General features: G+C 42.3%; 1 protein-coding gene across 2 annotated transcripts in view; it reads right to left on the bottom strand.

Annotated features, from left to right (window-relative positions):
- CDH7 (cadherin 7) overlaps window positions 1-16275 on the bottom strand; it is a 224187-nt gene that overhangs the window by 35859 nt on the left and 172053 nt on the right. For both annotated transcript variants that reach the window (XM_075826470.1, XM_075826471.1), the window contains exon 10: window positions 12534-12648. In XM_075826470.1, the coding sequence (XP_075682585.1) occupies window positions 12534-12648 (115 nt within the window). The remainder of the gene's footprint in view (window positions 1-12533; window positions 12649-16275) is intronic.

The following is a 16275-nucleotide window of genomic DNA, read 5'->3' as shown; positions in this document are numbered from 1 at the left end:
AATGTGTATACTTTTTGTATGTTTTACTAATTTTACACAGTAAAAACGCTTTTTTTTCAAAATTATTTGTTTTTGTGTCTCCATATTTGAAGAGCCGTAGCGTTTTTATTTTTTCGCCGATGCAGTTGTATGAGGGTTTTTTTTTTGCGGGACGACTTGTAGTTTTTATTGGTACCATTTTGGAGTAGATGCGACTTTTTGATCACTTTTTATAAAAAAAAATTAAAGTCAGTATTCACAGAAAACAGCAATTTTTCCATAGTTTTTTATTATTTTTTTTACGGCGTTCACCGTGCGGGTTAAATAATGTACTAGATTTATAGTTGGGGTCGTTACGGACGCGGCAATATCAAATATGTGTAACTTTTTAACTTTATTTTGTTTTTTTAATAGTAAAGCATTTTGTAAGGGGAAAAGCTGGGTTTTTCATTTTTTTTCACATTTTTTTTTAAAGTAACTTTATTAAACTTTTTTTTCACTTTTTTACTAGTCCCACTAGGGGACTATAATATGCGATTCTGCGATCGCATTTATAATACACTGCAATACTTTTGTATTGCAGTGTATTACTGCCTGGCCGTTTAACACGGACAGGCATCTGCTAGGTCATGCCTGCGGCATGATCTAGCAGGCATTCACTCCAGGCAGCCTGGGGGCCTTTATTAGACCCCCGGCTGCCATTAGAGACACAGACACTCGGCGATCGTATCGCTGGGTGTCGGTGGGATGAGAGGGAGCTCCCTCCTTCTCTCCAAAACCACTCAGATGCGGTGCTCGCTATTGAGCACCGCATCTGAGGGGTTAAACGTGTGAGATCGATACTAATATCGATCTCACATGGCAGAGCAGAGACGCTCCCAGCCCTCAGCTGCCTCTAGCATCTGAGAGCAGGGAGATCTGACAGTTCCCTGCTGTTTACTTATTCCGATGCCGCGACGTAAAAAGTCTATGGCATCGGAATAAGGCCCGTTAGTGACCAACGTAGAAACACGATGGGTCGGTCACTAACGGGTTAAATGCATCTGCTTGTAAGACAGAGGGTTATACAACCCCAAAATTTTACTAGTTCACATTTCCCATATGTCTACTATATGGCCTCATTTTTTTTTTTTTTCCCTAGGATGTTACAAGGCTTAGAACATAAGCAGCCATTTCTCATATTTTGAATAACATTTCAAAAGCCTCTTTTGTTTAGGTACCAGTTCAGTTCTGAAGTGGTTTTGAGTGGCCTATATGTTAGAAACCCCTACCACATTTTAGAAACTAGACCCCTCAAAGTATTCAAAACAACATTTAAGTTCATTAACCCTTTAGGTGCTTCTCAGGAATTTAAAGCAAAGTAGAGGTGAAATTTACAAATTTCATTTTTTTGTCAGAAAATCCTTTTTATTCATTTTTTTTCTGTAAAACAGAAGGTTTTACTAGAGAAATGCAACTCAATACTTATGGAGTATGGGGTAATGGACTGAAGCACAGGCCTCCGAAGCAAAAGGGGCACCTAGTGGATTTTGAGGCCTCCTTTTTATTACGCACCATGTCCGCTTTTAAGAGGTCTTGTGGTGCCAAAACAGTGGAAACCCCCCAAAAGTGACCATATTTGGCAAACTACACCCCTCAAGAAACTTACCGAGGGGTATAGTGGGCATTTAGATTTCACAGTTTTTTTGCTGCATTTTGTGGAATTAGGCGTGCAATTGAAAATCCCATTTTTGCGATAAAAGGTACAATTTTTTTATTTTGACAAGGAATAAAGGAGGAAAAGCACCCCAACATTTGTAAAGCAATTTCTCCTGATTACGGCAATACCACATATGTGGTAATACACTGCTGGTTGGACAAATGGCAGAGCTCAGAATGGCAGGAGCATGTCGATTTTGCTGGATTGGTTTCTGGAAACCCCTTAAACGTCCCCCCATTTTGAAAGCTAGACCCCTTGAGGAATTCATTATAGTTTTCATGGGATGCATGCGACTTTTTGATCAGTTTTCTATTATATTGTTAATAGGCGTGGTGACTAAAAAACAGCAATTCTACTATTGTTTTTTATTCCTTTTTTTACAGCGTTCACCGTGCGCTATAGATGTCATATTCACTTTATTCTGCGGGGTGATACGATTACGGCGATACCAGATGTTTATAGTTTTTTTATGTCTTATGGCGTTTGCACAATAAAATACTTTTTATAAAAAATAATAAACTTTTTGTTTTGCCTTATTCTAAGAGCCATAACGTTTTTATTTCTCCATCAATAAAGCCGTGCGAGAACTTTTTTTTTTGTAACGAACTGTAGTTTCGATCAGTACCATTTTTCGGTACATGCGACTTCTTGATCTCATTTTATTCCATTTTTTGGGAAGTGAAGGGAGCAAAAAATTGTGATTGTGGTACGGTTTATTATTATTTTATTTTAGTGCGTTCACTGTGAGGGATAAATAACAAAATACTTTTGTAGTTCAGGTCATTACATACGCCGCAATACCAATTATCTATAGATTATCTGTTTATTTTTATTTTTTTATTAATAATAAAGGACTGATAAGAGAAAGAGGGGGATTTCTACATTTATTGCTTTTAAAACTTTTTACTTTTACACAACTTTTTTTTAAACTTTTTTTTACTTTTATTCTTTGTCCCACTAGGGGACTTGAGGGCAGGAGGCCCTGATCGCTATTTTAATACACTGCACTACATGCGTAGTGCAGCGTATTAGAGCTGTCAGCTACTCACTGACAGCAAGCATAGTGGGTCCTAACTTTGTCAGGACCCACTAGGCTTCCGTAGATGGCATAGCCAGACACCATTATTAGGCTTCCAATTGCCATAGCAACCATCGCCGCCCGTCATGTAGCGGGCCGTCGATGGTAGTTTAACCCCTAAGAAGCCGCTGGGTTAATCAGTCAGGACACCGCAATCTGTCCCCGCTGAAGGAGCTGCGACAACTGTTATATGAGACAGCAGCTGTCACAGCTCCTGTATGTGTCGGGAGGACGGCCGAAATGGCCGTTCCTCCCATGGCATACTATTAGGTCATGGAGCGCGAATGATACAGTTACCATGACCTATTAGTATGTCCAGGAGCGGGAAGGGGTTAACATTATCCTACACTGAAAATAGGGGTCCTAGCTCAAACCATAAAACATAGCCCGAGAGCATTATCCCTTCTCCACTAAAATTTTACAAGTAGTGACGTCACTAACTTTTCCGGTAGGTAGCTTTCTCCAGGGATCAAATGAACTGTGTTGTCCATCAGACTGTCAGAAAGTGAAATGTGATTCACTCCAGAAAATACGTTTCCATTGCTTCTGAGTCCAGTGGTGCCTTGTTTTACACCATTCCAGCCTATGTGTGGCATTGTGCATAGTGATCTTAGGCTTGTGTGAAGCTGCATAACCATGTAAACCCTTTTCATGAAGCTCCTGATCAGTGGCGTAACTACCGCCGTAGCAGCAGTAGCGGCTGCTACGGGGCCAGCGGCATGAGGGGGCCCGTGTCGCCTGGCGGCACGGGCCCCCACCATGGCAGGAGGCTCCGCTAGCAGCCGCTATGGCTGCTACAGCGCGACGCCACTGAACAGTACGGCAGAGCAGGGAGGTATCTCCCCGCTCTGCCATTAAGCAAAATACATGTATCCCCTATCCACAGGACAGGGGATACATGTGTGATCGCTGGCAGCGATAGGGAGATCGGGGGACTGAAAGTCCCCTGAAGTACTCCATCACAAACCTCGGACTTCCGGGGTCTGTGTCGGCAGCTCCGTAGAAATGAATGGAGCGCCGGTCCCGCTTGTGCGCATGCGTGACCAGCGCCCCATTCATTTCTACAGAGCTGCGCAGACGCCGGAAGTCAGAGGTTAGTCATGGAGAACTTGGGGGGACTTTCAGTCCCCCGTTCTCCCTATCGCTGCCAGCGATCACACATGTCTCCCCTATCCTGTGGATAGGGGATACATGTATTTTATTAGGACACACTGTAGGTCACATTATTTTGGGAGGGGGGAACGCTGTATGGCGTTCCCTACAGGGGGGGGACTGTATGGCATTCCCTACAGGGGGGGACGCTGTATGGCGTTCCCTACAGGGGGGGACGCTGTATGGCTTTCCCTACAGGGGGGACGCTGTATGGCGTTCCCTACAGGGGGGGGCTGTATGGCGTTCCCTACAGGGGGGGCTGTATGGCGTTCCCTACAGACCCCCCTGTAGGGAACGCCATACAGGCTCCCTGTAGGTAACGCCATACAGACTCCCTGTAGGTAACGCCATACAGTCCCCCTGTAGATAACGCCAGACAGCCCCCTCTGTAGGGAACGCCATACAGCCCCCCCCGTAGATAACGCCATACAGTCCCCCCTCTAGATAACGCCATACAGCCCCCCTCTAGATAACGCCATACAGCCCCCCCTGTAGATAGCGCCATACAGTTCCCCCTGTAGATAGCGCCATACAGTCCCCCTGTAGATAGCGCCATACAGCCCCCCTGTAGATAGCGCCATACAACCCCCCTGTAAATAGCGCCATACAGCCCCCCTGTAGATAGCGCCATACAGTCCCCCTGTAGATAGCGCCATACAGCCCCCCTGTAGATAACACCATACTGCCCCCCGTAGATAACGCCATACAGCCCCCCGTAGATAACGCCATACAGCCCCCTCTGTAGATAGCGCCATACAGCCCCCTCTGTAGATAGCGCCATACAGCCCCCTCTGTAGATAGTGCCATACAGCCCCCTCTGTAGATATCTATAAAGGGGGCTGTATGGCGTTATCTACAGGTGGGCTGTATGGCGCTATCTACAGAGGGGGCTGTATGGCGCTATCTACAGAGGGGGCTGTATGGCACTATCTACAGAGGGGGCTGTATGGCGTTATCTACAGGTGGGCTGTATGGCGCTATCTACAGAGGGGGATGTATGGCGCTATCTACAGAGGGGGCTGTATGGCGTTATCTACAGGGGGGCTGTATGGCTTTATCAAAAGGGGGGGTTTGTAAAAAAGGCACTATCTACAAGGGGGGGGTTGTGTGACACCCAGGGGAGGGGGGGGGGCAGTCAAAAGTTTGCTATGGGGCCCAGTCTTTCCTAGTTACGCCCCTGCTCCTGATGTACAGTTCTTGTGCAAGTTTCACTTCCAGAGGATAGGCAATGCTTACGCGCCACACACTTCAGTGCTCTGGAGCCCTGCCTACTGCTTCATGGCTGAGCTTTTCCTCTTTACAGTACTAGCACTTACATTTGACTGGGGCAGATCACAAATTTCACAAATTGATTTATGGCACAGGTGGCATCCTATGAAAGTGCCACTTTAAAAGTCACTGAGCCATATAACTACCAGTGAATGTCTATGGAGATTGCATGGCTGTGTGCTTGATTCTATTCACCTATTTGTAATGGGTGCAGCTGACACAACTTAACTTTAATAATTTGGAGGGGTCTCCACAGACTTTTGGCCATATACTGTATTTAGATTAAATATATAAAAATGTGTTCTAGGGTGGACATTCACTTTAACATGTTAGTGACGCCCATAGGTGTTTTTTTACGGTGGTCACAAACGGGCTTTATTCTGATGGAGTAGCCTTTTTTACTGCACTGCATCAAAATAAAGCAGCGCCACCAGGACCACTAAAAGCTACCTGCTCTCAGCAGACCTACTCAAGCGGGCAGCATCAAAATCACCATCATGCCAGTTTAACCCCTCAGATGCGGCAGTCAATAGCAACCGATCAAGGAGGTGCCAGTGGTTTCAGTGAATGCCTGTTAGGCCATGCCAGATGCCTGTCAGTTTTACACTAACAGGCAATAATACACTGCAACACCAAAATATTGCAGTGTATTATAAAAGCGATCAAATGATCGCATAGTAAAGTCCCCTAGTGTGACTAAAGAAAAAGTTAACAACATGTTTAATAAAGTTTATAATAAATAATTAGAAACTCTGAGTAAAAAAAAATTCAAAACCCTTGCAAAATGCTTTTTTATTTAAAACAAGAAAAAAAATAAAAAAGTTACACATATTCGGTATAGCCATGTCTGTAACGACCCCAACTATAAAGCTATTACATTATTAAACCTGCACGGCGAACGCCCTAAAAAATAAAAGAAAACAATGCCAGAATTGCTGTTTTCTGTTCATCCTGCCTACAAAAAATATTGATAAAAAGTGTTTTAAAAGTCACATGTACTCCAAAATGATACCAATACAAACTACAAGTCATCCTGAAAAAAAAGCCCTCATACAGTTATGTCAGCAGAAAAATAAAAAATGTATTACTCTTAGAATATGGCAACACAAAAACAAATCATTTTGAGCAAAAAAGTGTTTTACTGCGTAAAACGCAAACAAAACTGTATAAATTTGGTATCACCACCACAATCGCAATGACCCACTGAATAAAGATATGTTATTTATACCAGACGGTAAACGGCATAAATAAGCATTGCAAAATTGCTGGGTTTTTTTTCTTTTCCCCCCAAAAAAAGTTAATAAAAGTTAACCAATAAATTATATGTACCTCAAAATGGTGCTATTAAAAATATACAACTTGTCTCGCAAAAAGACAAGTCCTTATACAGCTATGTCGATGGAAAAATAAGTCTTTGAATGTGGAAAAATGTAAAAAATTGCTTGGTCATTAAGGCCTAAAATAGGGGTCTCTAAGGGGTTAAATAATAAAATTAAGCAATAAACATAAACCCTGTAAAATATTCTATTTTCTTAATTTAAACATTTCTATACAGCTGTTTCTAAAGGCCCTTTTACACGGGCCAATGATCGGCAAAGGATAAATCATATGAACACTCGTTCCGATCATTGCCTTGTGTAAACAGGGCAGCGATCAGCCGATGAACGTTTTATGCAGTAATAATTATTATCGTTGTCAGCAGCACATCTGTCTTTGTAAACAGGGAGATGTGCTGCCAACATAATGGAAAGGCATGGGGACGAGCAATTGTAGTAAAGACCGCTCGTCCCCATACATAACCAATCATAGCTCCTTGTGTAAGGAACAAACAAGCACCATTCAACACGCTGTCTCGTTGATGGGCGTTCATTTTCATGGCCCGTTTTGGCTTGTGTAAAAGGACCTTTAGTTAGAATTGTTTCTTTCCTCTATAATGGCATGATGGAAGTTGTAGCTTGCAATACTTGGAGAGCCACAGGTTGGAGACTACTGGTCTATACAATTTCCCCATTTAAGAGAAACTTTCTATGCTGTCAGTCTTTTGTGGAATGGAAATGGCACAATACATTGATCAAAAAGGTACACATTTCAAGAGCCATATTTTCATACTGTACATACATCATTTATCTCCAGTAGACAGTTTGGATATATGAGCACCAAGTTATCTCTAACATTATTAATATCTTATTTCTATCTATCTATCTATCTATCTATCTATCTATCTATCTATCTATCTATCTATCTATCTATCTATCTATCATCTATCTATCTATCTATCTATCTATCTATCTATCTATCTATCTATCTATCTATCTATCTATCTATCTATCTATCTATCTATCTATCTATCTATCTATCTATCTATCATCTATCTATCTATCTATCTATCTATCTATCTATCTATCTATCTATCTATCTATCTATCTATCTATCTATCTATCTATCTATCTATCTATCTATCTATCTATCTATCATCTATCTATCTATCTATCTATCTATCTATCTATCTATCTATCTATCTATCTATCTATCTATCTATCTATCTATCTATCTATCTATCTATCATCTATCTATCTATCTATCTATCTATCTATCTATCTATCTATCTATCTATCTATCTATCTATCTTTCATCTATCTATCTGTCTATCTATCTATCTATCTATCTATCTATCTATCTATCTATCTATCTATCTATCTATCTATCTATCTGTCTCTGTCTGTCTGTCTGTCTGTCTATCTGTCTGTCTATCTGTCTGTCTATCTATCTATCTATCTATCTATCTATCTATCTATCTATCTATCTATCTATCTATCTATCTATCTATCTATCTATCTATCTATCTATCTATCTATCTATCTGTCTATCTGTCTGTCTGTCTGTCTGTCTGTCTGTCTGTCTGTCTATCTATGTCTGTCTGTCTATTGTTGTGCTCTACAGTATATGCAAAGCAATGGAAAACTAGGGACTCAGTGAAGCAGCTGCCTTGTATTGAACAATTGAACATAACTAATGGGTGCTCGACCACAGACAGGAATTTGTGGTTTGTGGTCGAGTGCCTATTCAGAACTAATTTGCTGGCAACTGCTTCCCTAAGGCCACGTTCAGACGTGGGGGAATTGCTGTTGAATACCGCTGTGGACAGTCCGCAGTGGAATTCTGCAGCAGTCGTTTTTACATTTGTGTCTATACATTTTTAGGAAACTTAGTTCAGACGTTGCGGAAAATAACTGCGTGGAAATTAGGCTGCAGTGCAGAATTTTCCCTCTGCAGCATGCAGATTATGTTGTGGAGAAGAAGCGGAATTTCACTATGGATTTCAGCCTTTGCAATGCAAAAACTGAAATCTGTGGCAAGTCCGCTGTGATATCTGCAAGTATTAAATGCAGTGTTTAAAGGCTATGTAAACTTTTTAAGGTAATTTATTTTATAAATCAATGTTTTTTTTTTATTTTGAGCAACTTTTGATTTTTTTTTTCAATTTTAACTTTTTGAGATACAGATTCTCTGTATCCTGAATACATGGAAACTGTACCTTGCGGTCAAAGTCAAGTCTGCAGGACTGACGGCTCCAGTGAACCCTGGTTCACGAACATGGATGCGATCGATAATAGCTGGATCCTGCGTATCTGACCAGCGTTCACCAAAACTGTCATTCCGGCAGCAGAATTGACGAATTTGGCCTTGACTGCAAGATACAGCTTCTATTAAGCCAGGATACATATAAACTCTATCTCAAAAAGTACAAAAAAGAAATTATAAAACAAAACAATTAAAAAGTTGTTTAAAATAAAACATTAATTTAGGAAAAAATATTTAATTTTTTTTTTTTCAAAAGTGTACAAAAGTTTAAGCTGTTCACCCTGGAAAGGAACAAATTAAAACAATACTTTATTAAGGTCTACATTTTCAGGGTTTGACATGTTTATTTCTATTAACTCCAGAACTCTGCCTAAAGGGAACAGTGGTCATGAGAGGTTGTATACTGCGCTTGCATCAAACTTAAAAGTACATGAGGAAGGAGTCTTGTGAGGTGAGCAGCTGTAAGGAGTCTGTGAGGTGAGCAGCTGTAAGGAGTCTGTGAGGTGAGCAGCTGTAAGGAGTCTTGTGAGGTGAGCAGCTGTAAGGAGTCTGTGAGGTGAGCAGCTGTAAGGAGTCTGTGAGGTGAGCAGCTGTAAGGAGTCTTGTGAGGTGAGCAGCTGTAAGGAGTCTGTGAGGTGAGCAGCTGTAAGGAGTCTGTGAGGTGAGCAGCTGTAAGGAGTCTGTGAGGTGAGCAGCTGTAAGGAGTCTGTGAGGTGAGCAGCTGTAAGGAGTCTGTGAGGTGAGCAGCTGTAAGGAGTCTGTGAGGTGAGCAGCTGTAAGGAGTCTTGTGAGGTGAGCAGCTGTAAGGAGTCTGTGAGGTGAGCAGCTGTAAGGAGTCTGTGAGGTGAGCAGCTGTAAGGAGTCTGTGAGGTGAGCAGCTGTAAGGAGTCTTGTGAGGTGAGCAGCTGTAAGGAGTCTGTGAGGTGAGCAGCTGTAAGGGCGGGTTCACACGTGGCGGAATTTCACTTAAATTCCGCTGCGGACACTCCGCAGCGTTAATCCGCAGCGGTGCCGTTTGTCCATTGACTTACACTTTAATTTAGCAGTGTTCGTTTAGACGAGGCGTAAAATTCCGCTGCGGAGCATAGGCTGCGGAGCGGAATTTGGTGTCCGCAGCATGCTCTGTCTGTTGCGGAGCAGTGGCGGACTCATGGCGGAATTTCTCCATTGACTTCAATGGAGAGTCAAAATTCTGCAATGAAGTCCGCAGATCTTATGTGTGCTGCGGAGCGTATTGTTTTTACTACCATGACATTTCTTCATTCTGGCTGGACCTATGTATTTCTAGGTCTACAGCCAGACTGAGGAAGTCAATGGGGCTCCCGTAATGACGGGAGCGTTGCTAGGAGACGTCTGTAAATAGTCACTGTCCAGGGTGCTGAAAGAGTTAAGCGATCGGCAGTAACTGTTTCTGCACCCGGGACAGTGACTACCGATCTCAATATACATGTATCTGTAAAAAACATATAAGTTCATACTTACCGAGAACTCCCTGCTTCTGTCTCCAGTCCAGCCTCCCAGGATGACGTTTCAGTCTAAGTGACGGCTGCAGCCAATCACAGGCCAAGCACAGGCTGCAGCGGTCACATGGACTGGTGCGTCATCCAGGGAGGTCGGGCTGGATGCCGAAAGAGGGACGCGTCACCAAGACAACGGCCGGTAAGTATGAAATTCTTTTACTTTCCCTAGGGAAAGTGCTGTCCCTTCTCTCTATCCTGCACTGATAGGGAGAAGGGAAGCACTTTTCCCGCAGTCCGCAGCAGCTAGTCCGCATCAATTTTCTGCACATTTTGTGCAGATCCGCAGCAGAATCTGCAACGCAGATTCTGTGCGGCATTGATGCGGACAGTTGCGGAGGAATTCCGCCACGTCTGGCCGTGCCCTAAGGAGTCTTGTGAGGTGAGCAGCTGTAAGGAGTCTTGTGAGGTGAGCAGCTGTAAGGAGTCTGTGAGGTGAGCAGCTGTAAGGAGTCTTGTGAGGTGAGCAGCTGTAAGGAGTCTGGAGGTGAGCAGCTGTAAGGAGTCTTGTGAGGTGAGCAGCTGTAAGGAGTCTTGTGAGGTGAGCAGCTGTAAGGAGTCTGTGAGGTGAGCAGCTGTAAGGAGTCTGTGAGGTGAGCAGCTGTAAGGAGTCTTGTGAGGTGAGCAGCTGTAAGGAGTCTTGTGAGGTGAGCAGCTGTAAGGAGTCTTGTGAGGTGAGCAGCTGTAAGGAGTCTGTGAGGTGAGCAGCTGTAAGGAGTCTTGTGAGGTGAGCAGCTGTAAGGAGTCTTGTGAGGTGAGCAGCTGTAAGGAGTCTTGTGAGGTGAGCAGCTGTAAGGCGTCTTGTGAGGTGAGCAGCTGTAAGGAGTCTTGTGAGGTGAGCAGCTGTAAGGAGTCTTGTGAGGTGAGCAGCTGTAAGGAGTCTGTGAGGTGAGCAGCTGTAAGGAGTCTTGTGAGGTGAGCAGCTGTAAGGAGTCTGTGAGGTGAGCAGTTGTAAGGAGTCTGTGAGGTGAGCAGCTGTAAGGAGTCTGTGAGGTGAGCAGCTGTTAGGAGTCTTGTGAGGTGAGCAGCTGTAAGGAGTCTTGTGAGGTGAGCAGCTGTAAGGAGTCTTGTGAGGTGAGCAGCTGTAAGGAGTCTTGTGAGGTCAGCAGCTGTAAGGAGTCTTGTGAGGTGGGCAGCTGTAAGGAGTCTTGTGAGGTGAGCAGCTGTAAGGAGTCTTGTGAGGTGAGCAGCTGTAAGGAGTCTTGTGAGGTGAGCAGCTGTAAGGAGTCTTGTGAGGTGAGCAGCTGTAAGGAGTCTGTGAGGTGAGCAGCTGTAAGGAGTCTTGTGAGGTGAGCAGCTGTAAGGAGTCTGTGAGGTGAGCAGCTGTAAGGAGTCTTGTGAGGTGAGCAGCTGTAAGGAGTCTGTGAGGTGAGCAGTTGTAAGGAGTCTGTGAGGTGAGCAGCTGTAAGGAGTCTGTGAGGTGAGCAGCTGTAAGGAGTCTGTGAGGTGAGCAGCTGTAAGGAGTCTTGTGAGGTGAGCAGCTGTAAGGAGTCTGTGAGGTGAGCAGCTGTAAGGAGTCTGTGAGGTGAGCAGCTGTTAGGAGTCTTGTGAGGTGAGCAGCTGTAAGTAGTCTTGTGAGGTGAGCAGCTGTAAGGAGTCTTGTGAGGTCAGCAGCTGTAAGGAGTCTTGTGAGGTGAGCAGCTGTAAGGAGTCTTGTGAGGTGAGCAGCTGTAAGGAGTCTTGTGAGGTGAGCAGCTGTAAGGAGTCTTGTGAGGTGAGCAGCTGTAAGGAGTCTGTGAGGTGAGCAGCTGTAAGGAGTCTTGTGAGGTGAGCAGCTGTAAGGAGTCTGTGAGGTGAGCAGTTGTAAGGAGTCTGTGAGGTGAGCAGCTGTAAGGAGTCTGTGAGGTGAGCAGCTGTAAGGAGTCTGTGAGGTGAGCAGCTGTAAGGAGTCTTGTGAGGTGAGCAGCTGTAAGGAGTCTGTGAGGTGAGCAGCTGTAAGGAGTCTGTGAGGTGAGCAGCTGTTAGGAGTCTTGTGAGGTATTCGAAACCAGTCGTCATTACTGAGAATGATGTTGACTGGCAGAGAGCCGCTGATTGACAACGCTCCTCCCTTTTCAGTTTGCTGCAAGCACAGTATACACCCTCTCATGACAGCGCCACTTTAAGACATATTGTTCTCTAATGGGTTCCTGATTTTCTTAGTATATAGGTAAAAATACAATGTAAATAAAATACTTGCGGATGGACCCCTGCTAATGTAACATTGAATTGATGTAGCGCAACAAGATTCATTTTATTATTTCAACAGTATGGTTACCTTTGTTGTCTTGTAATGTGAAGTTGATATTACTTGCATCGGGTGGCAAACTGAAATAAAACCAATGGCCATTTGACGGTTCATCTTTATCTCTTGCGCTTATCTCTTGAATAACCTATAAAAAGAAGAAACATACAAAGTTTACATTCTCTTTTTATTTTTTATTTATTAGGTAAACAAAAAAACATTAATGAAATGTGACAAAATTAACAAAGAATTTGTTACTTAAAGGGAATCTGTCAGCAGTTTTGAGGCCACAATACGGCTTGCAGAGCGATATAAGGGAGGGGAAGGGCATTGCAAACATGTCAGTGACAGCTCTGGCGGCCAATCAGGAAACCGCTAGAGCCGTCACTCAGCGAAGAGAGACGGGGCAGCGTGCACTGCAGGAGAACTTGTACATCAAGTGCCCGCCTTAGTAGCACTTGGAATCGAGATGCTGGAGTAAGTAAACATTGTTTTCTTGGTCTTGCAACTTACATGACCGAGACAAAAGGTATGTTTACAATGCCCTCCCCCTTCCCTATATCGCTCTGTCAGCAGTTTTGAGGCCTTATAGCTGCTGACAGATTCCCTTTGCTATAGTAAATAGCCTAATGCGTTAATATTGTCTTTAGCTATGTAGCTTATAGCAGTTGTAGCTTATAGCAGAGTTCACAGTTTTGATACATGAGGCTTAATGTCCTGGACATATGTTGTAGAGTCAATGACGTTTCTTTAGTTTAAAATAATATTCCTTTGTTTCCCTAAAAACAGTCTCTTGACAACCTTGACTGTCTGCAATAGCCGCAAAGGGAACTTTATCAGGATTAACCGGTTGATGACCGCCCACTGTATATATACGGAACATGTTTGAGCTTGCTGCCCGAGCAATTGACACCACCAAGAATCCTATTAGAAGACAGAATTGGTTTTCAACAGCAATAGTTTTTTATTAGATTTTTTTTACGGCATTCGCCGAGCGGGTTAAATAACGTAATAGCTTTATAATTAGGGTCGTTACAGGCGCAGTGATACCAAATATATGTAACTTTTTTACTTTTTATTTGTTCTTTCATAATAAAGCATTTCCTAAGGGGAAAAAGTGAGTTTTTCATTTTTTTTTTTACTTGGGGTTTTTATATATTTATTATTAATTTTATGAAACTTTTTTTCAACTTTATTATTAGTCCCACTAGGGGACTTCACTCGCTTTTATCATACACTGCAATACATCTGTGTATTACTGCCTGTCAGTACGGACAGGCATCTCTTAGGCCCCATCCATGACATCCATATTCCTTAATAGCTATATATATATAAACAGGGGTTGTCGTGGTGAGACAACCTCTTTAACCCCTTCCCTCCACAGCTATTTTTTGGATCTTAATTTTAATTTTTTTACTCCCCACCTTCCAAAAGCCATAACTTTTTTATTTTTCTGTCCAGATAGCCATGTGTTTTTCGTGGGACGAGTTGAAGTTTTACACGGCACCATTTATTGTACCATCTAATGTACTGGGAAACTGGAAGAAAAATCTTTGTGGGATGGAATGGGAAAGAAACAGCAATGCCTCCATTGTTTTTTTGGTTTTGTTTCTACTGCGTTCAGTGTGCAATAATAATTACACATTAGCTTTATTCTGCGGGTCAATACAATGACAGCAATACTATCGTTTATTTTAATGTTTTACTACATTTACAAGAAAAAAACGAATTGTTAAAAATAAAATCTGGTTTGTCTCGCCATATTCTGAGAGCCATACATTTTTTATTTTTCAGTCGATTGAGCGCTATGAGGTATTTTGGGGTACATGAGACTTTTTTATTCCATTTTTTGGGGAGATGAAGTGACCAAAAAACAGAGATTTCGGTGTTTACATTTTTTTTCGTTACGGCATTCACCGTACGGGCATAATAATGTTACATTGTAATAGTTCAGACTTTTACAGACGCAGCAATACCAGATACGGTAATCATTTTTTTTATTTTTACATAGTTTTTGGGAAAATATGGGAAAAGGGTTTTTAAACCTTTGATATTTTTAGAAATATATATATATATATATATATATATATATATATATATATATATATATATTGAAGAATATATATATGTATAAAAAACTAATTGTGTTTAACTCACATTATTAGTTACCCTAGGGGAATTGAATCAGCGTTCATTGGATCGCTTGCATTATATAAGCCCTGGTAGGAGTCTTCTTTAGGCCCCCAGGCTGCCATTACAACAATTGGCACCCCTACGATGTCACGGGGGGGCTAGGGGAACATCAGTGGGGGCAGCCCCCCAGTTTCTAACAGCTTAGATGCCGCGGTCGCTTTTGCGGTATCTAATAGTTTAAATGAGGGTGAACTGAAGTGTGGGCTTTAACACATAGCTGAAACGCTCTTTCTATGGACCGGACTCAGCCCGTGAGCCCGTGAGCACACTCCATACTCCCCAACACGACCTCCGCCGTATGTATGCCGCAGATTTCTGCAAGGGGTTGGACTTTAATTTCTTGTGCCAGATATCACATTCCATCACCTATAGAAGTAATTAAGGTAAATCTATAGCCAAAAAAAAATAAAACTTGGTTTTTGCCCCAAAACACATCCAAATTATAGTTTAGCCAACAGCAATTTTATGTCTCTAGTCAGCATTAATCTTAGACCAGCATAGGGAGGTCTGCTCGTGTGTGGAAGCAGGGACCTATATTTTGTATTGCCACATCGTTACGATCAGTATAATAAAGTTAAAATTGTATTTACACTGCAAAGAGAATGACGTAAATTAATACAAGTTAATTAATGAGTCATATTTACCCCAACATTGTGCCACTGAATATATAACTTGTCCCACAAAAAAACAAACCATCACAAAGCTATGTACAGTGAAACTTCTTTGAGAGGACCACCCACAATTGCAGTTAAAAATAGTCTTCTAGGTGGTACTCTCAAAAAAGAGGAAAATATATACAGAAGGTAAAAATGTCATCAAAAATTTGTTTTGTAACAATCTGGTATAGATTGGGGGTGGTCCTCTTAAAAAGGGAATCGTTTTGGGAGGAATCACTGTAGATTGAAAACATAAAAAAGTTATAGCTCTCTAATTGTGGAGATGCAAAAGGAATTTTTCCCATCAAACAATGCTTTTATTGCTCAATATAGTAAAATTGTAATAATAATACATATTTGTTTTCGGTGTAAATGTATTTATACTATACAGTGAACAGTTGCAAAAAAAAAACAAAAAACAATGGCAGAATTGCTGCCCCCCAAAAAATGTTTTTACAAAACTTAATTAATGAGTTAAAAGTTATGACTCTTGAAATACGGTGATAAAAAAAAAGGTTGCATCCTGAAGGCCAAAATAGGACTCGTACGTAAGGAGTTAGGGCTCATTCAGACAAACGTGAATAATGTCCGTGTGCTGCACAGGAAAATCACGCGCAGCACACGGACCCATTCATTTCAATGGGGCCGTTCACACATGCAGGAGTTTTCACACAGCGAGAGTCTGTTGCGTAAAACTCACTGCATGTCCTATATTGGTGCGTTTTTCATGCACCTATCGCCCATTGAAGTCAATGCACATCCGTGTGCTGTGCGTGATTTACGCATCAATTCAATTGAATATAATAATAAAAAAATGTGCTGTGCGAGTGCGTGAATAACGTGGCAAAGCACAAATGTAATAACGCAGCACATACGGACCAGATTCACGCGCGTGAATTTGATACGCCCGTCTGAATGTAGCCTTA

The sequence above is a fragment of the Rhinoderma darwinii genome, chromosome 5 (genome assembly GCF_050947455.1).
Source record: "Rhinoderma darwinii isolate aRhiDar2 chromosome 5, aRhiDar2.hap1, whole genome shotgun sequence".
NCBI classification, from domain to species: Eukaryota; Metazoa; Chordata; class Amphibia; order Anura; family Rhinodermatidae; genus Rhinoderma; species Rhinoderma darwinii.
Note: the sequence above shows the minus strand (reverse complement) of the source record. Positions and strands in the feature narration are given on the sequence as shown.